This window comes from Gavialis gangeticus, unplaced genomic scaffold (genome assembly GCF_001723915.1).
Source record: "Gavialis gangeticus isolate Ggan-Ray unplaced genomic scaffold, GavGan_comp1, whole genome shotgun sequence".
Classification (NCBI taxonomy): domain Eukaryota; kingdom Metazoa; phylum Chordata; order Crocodylia; family Gavialidae; genus Gavialis; species Gavialis gangeticus.
Window position 1 is genome coordinate 47,266,773 of NW_017729032.1, and position 2,514 is coordinate 47,269,286.

At 39.6% G+C, this 2,514-nt stretch overlaps 1 protein-coding gene across 2 annotated transcripts in view; it reads right to left on the bottom strand.

Annotated features, from left to right (window-relative positions):
* Positions 1-2,514, bottom strand: part of SLC46A3 (solute carrier family 46 member 3) — a 32,690-nt gene that overhangs the window by 19,192 nt on the left and 10,984 nt on the right. For both annotated transcript variants that reach the window (XM_019525382.1, XM_019525383.1), the window contains exon 3: positions 23-776. In XM_019525382.1, coding sequence (XP_019380927.1) covers positions 23-776 — 754 coding nt within the window. The remainder of the gene's footprint in view (positions 1-22; positions 777-2,514) is intronic.

Here is a 2,514-nt window from a genome sequence, read left to right on the forward strand (position 1 = left end):
AACTGAGAAAACAAGTACACTCCTAAAAAACTGGTCAGAGAGACAGAAGTGAATGCAGCTGCTCCATAGCCAACGTAGACTTCATTCCAGCAGAGAGGAGCATCCAGTTCATACAATGTAAAAAGGGAAGTCCCACCAATCATGGCAAAGAAATAAGACATAAATGCAAAAAGCAACACAGTGATTAAAATTCGTTTTTTACAAGAGGAAGTTTTAAAAAGCATGTACACTCCAGAAAACGTTTCTTTAAGGCTGTCTTTACAAGATAATGCGGCATGTTGCTGGGATTCAGATACATCCACAGTCTCCTTCAGCCAAAATATAATATAGAAAATATTAATACCGTGAAGCAGAGATGCAATTGTAAACGTCCATGTAAAGCCTATTCCTCTGATGAAGTAGCCCGAGGACAGTCCTGCTAACCCAGACACAAGTCCCAAAATCAAATCAATTACAGCTATGCGTTTAGTTTTCTGCTTCTCATCATGACATAGATCTGCTATGAAGGCAAACCCACCTCCAAGGAAAGTGGTCATGCTTCCAAACAGTCCACTAATGAATGCAAGAGCAAAAAATAGAGAGAGAGTCCAGGAGAAATATGACAAGATACTGTAGAAAACATTTGTCATAAGAGCTCCCAGGGAAGGCAGAACCAAAGCTCTTTTGCGTCCATAGTGATCTCCATTAGCTACAACTATAAAGGCAACTATAATGCTGGGAACTGCCCCACTTAAGTCCATTTGCAAAGAAAAAAGGGAGGCCTTTTGTTGGACTTCCTGCAAAAAAAAAAAAAAGAAATTAATGACACAAAGCAGTTATATGTCCAAAATCTGCTGCTGTAACATTTCACTCTGTCTGCCTTCCCTCAGTATTAATTGCTGTTATAAAAGCAAGATGCTAAAACCCTTATTCACAAGAAGTCCTTGCTTCCTGAGTAAACCCAAGGGAGTCAAAAAGACTATTCCTATGAGTAAGCATTTGCAAGATAAAGCACCACAACCCTGCAACACAGGAACAAGGGGTCCTCCCTACTTTTACTGAAGTCAGGGGCAAACCAAGCACTTCTTACAGCCAGATTCTGATTCCTATAGGGAGTAATACCTTTCTTCACAGAATGACAGTATTGGCTACTTATTGATCAACGTGCAAACCAGCGCAAATAAGGAGATCAGGATGTGTACCCAAAGGGAATCTTACACAGCCCAAAATAATGTATTTTCTCATATACAACATACCCCATGGGGGGGAGGTGCATGATGTATGAGAAATAAAGTATTTTACTTTTCAGTAAAGTTCCACACATGCATATAGTGCTGTTCAGGATTGTGAGGGTTAGTATGTTTTTTTTATTCAATGTCTCCTCAGCGTGTATTATTTTTTATGGACACAGCACTATATGCACGTGTGGAACTTTACTGAATAGTAAAATACTCTATTTCTCATACATCATGCACCTCCCCTGCCATGGGGCATGTTCCTACTGTTCAGGATTGTGAGGTCTTCCTAATGAAGTGAAATAGCTACAAAATTCATCCAATACGTAAATCTCTTTGCAGGCACTTGGCTACTTTTTTAAAGATAAAAAATAAACTCTTGGGTTTGGAAAATCTCAAAGTCACTAGCAAGAAATATTGCCACAGGTATTTACATAAGGTACATTAGCTGCATTATGGCGATAAGCTAACAATAACCCTGAATGGAAACTTTTAGTTTAACTCTTACTAAATTTGGTTTAGCAAGAGTTAAAAAAAACATACTTCACAGACATAATGTATTTATTTATCATTAAGAGTAGTTGGGTTAATAATTAAATCAGGTTTGAAGAAGGAAAAAAGGTCACCACATCACATGCAAAGTTATTTTGCACATGATGCTAGTTGATAATCAAAGTGATACCCACCTCTCAGATTCAGATCTTGATTTTAATTTATTTTATTAATTTATTTACAGAAGGGGAGTCACAACAACAGCTGGAAAGGAAGCAGCTTGCTCAGTCAAGATAGCTGTGATAGGAAGGAAAGTGGCTTGATCTGCATAATATATATCATGGTCATTCCACAGAATACAGTTAATAGTGTGGGAAGACCCAGGCCACTTCAGAAGCTTACTTGGAGTTTTTCTGAGGTATCACAAGTTTTCTGGGCTAAAATTTGTCAACCCACAGACAGTAGGAGGCATAGCTGCCCAAATCCACCCAGGATGTTCTAAGATCCTGAAATAAGTCAGTAACGCAAGAGGTATCCATGGAAGGCTGAAGCGTTCACACACACTGCTCCCTGAACTCCCTGTCACTCTGCCATATGGCAGTATGGTTACTTCAAAGGTTGTGTTGTCACTGCCCTCCACTGCCTGAACCACTGCCACTGTGAGGGGATTGGATATCATGGAGTGAGAAGTTTAAATGGAGAATGATAGTTTAGTTTCTGGCATCTTCACTAGTGACAGATTCTCGGACAGAGTACTGGGTTTCATCCTTTGATGCTGCACCTGTTTGAGACGAGGGGAAGCTATGGC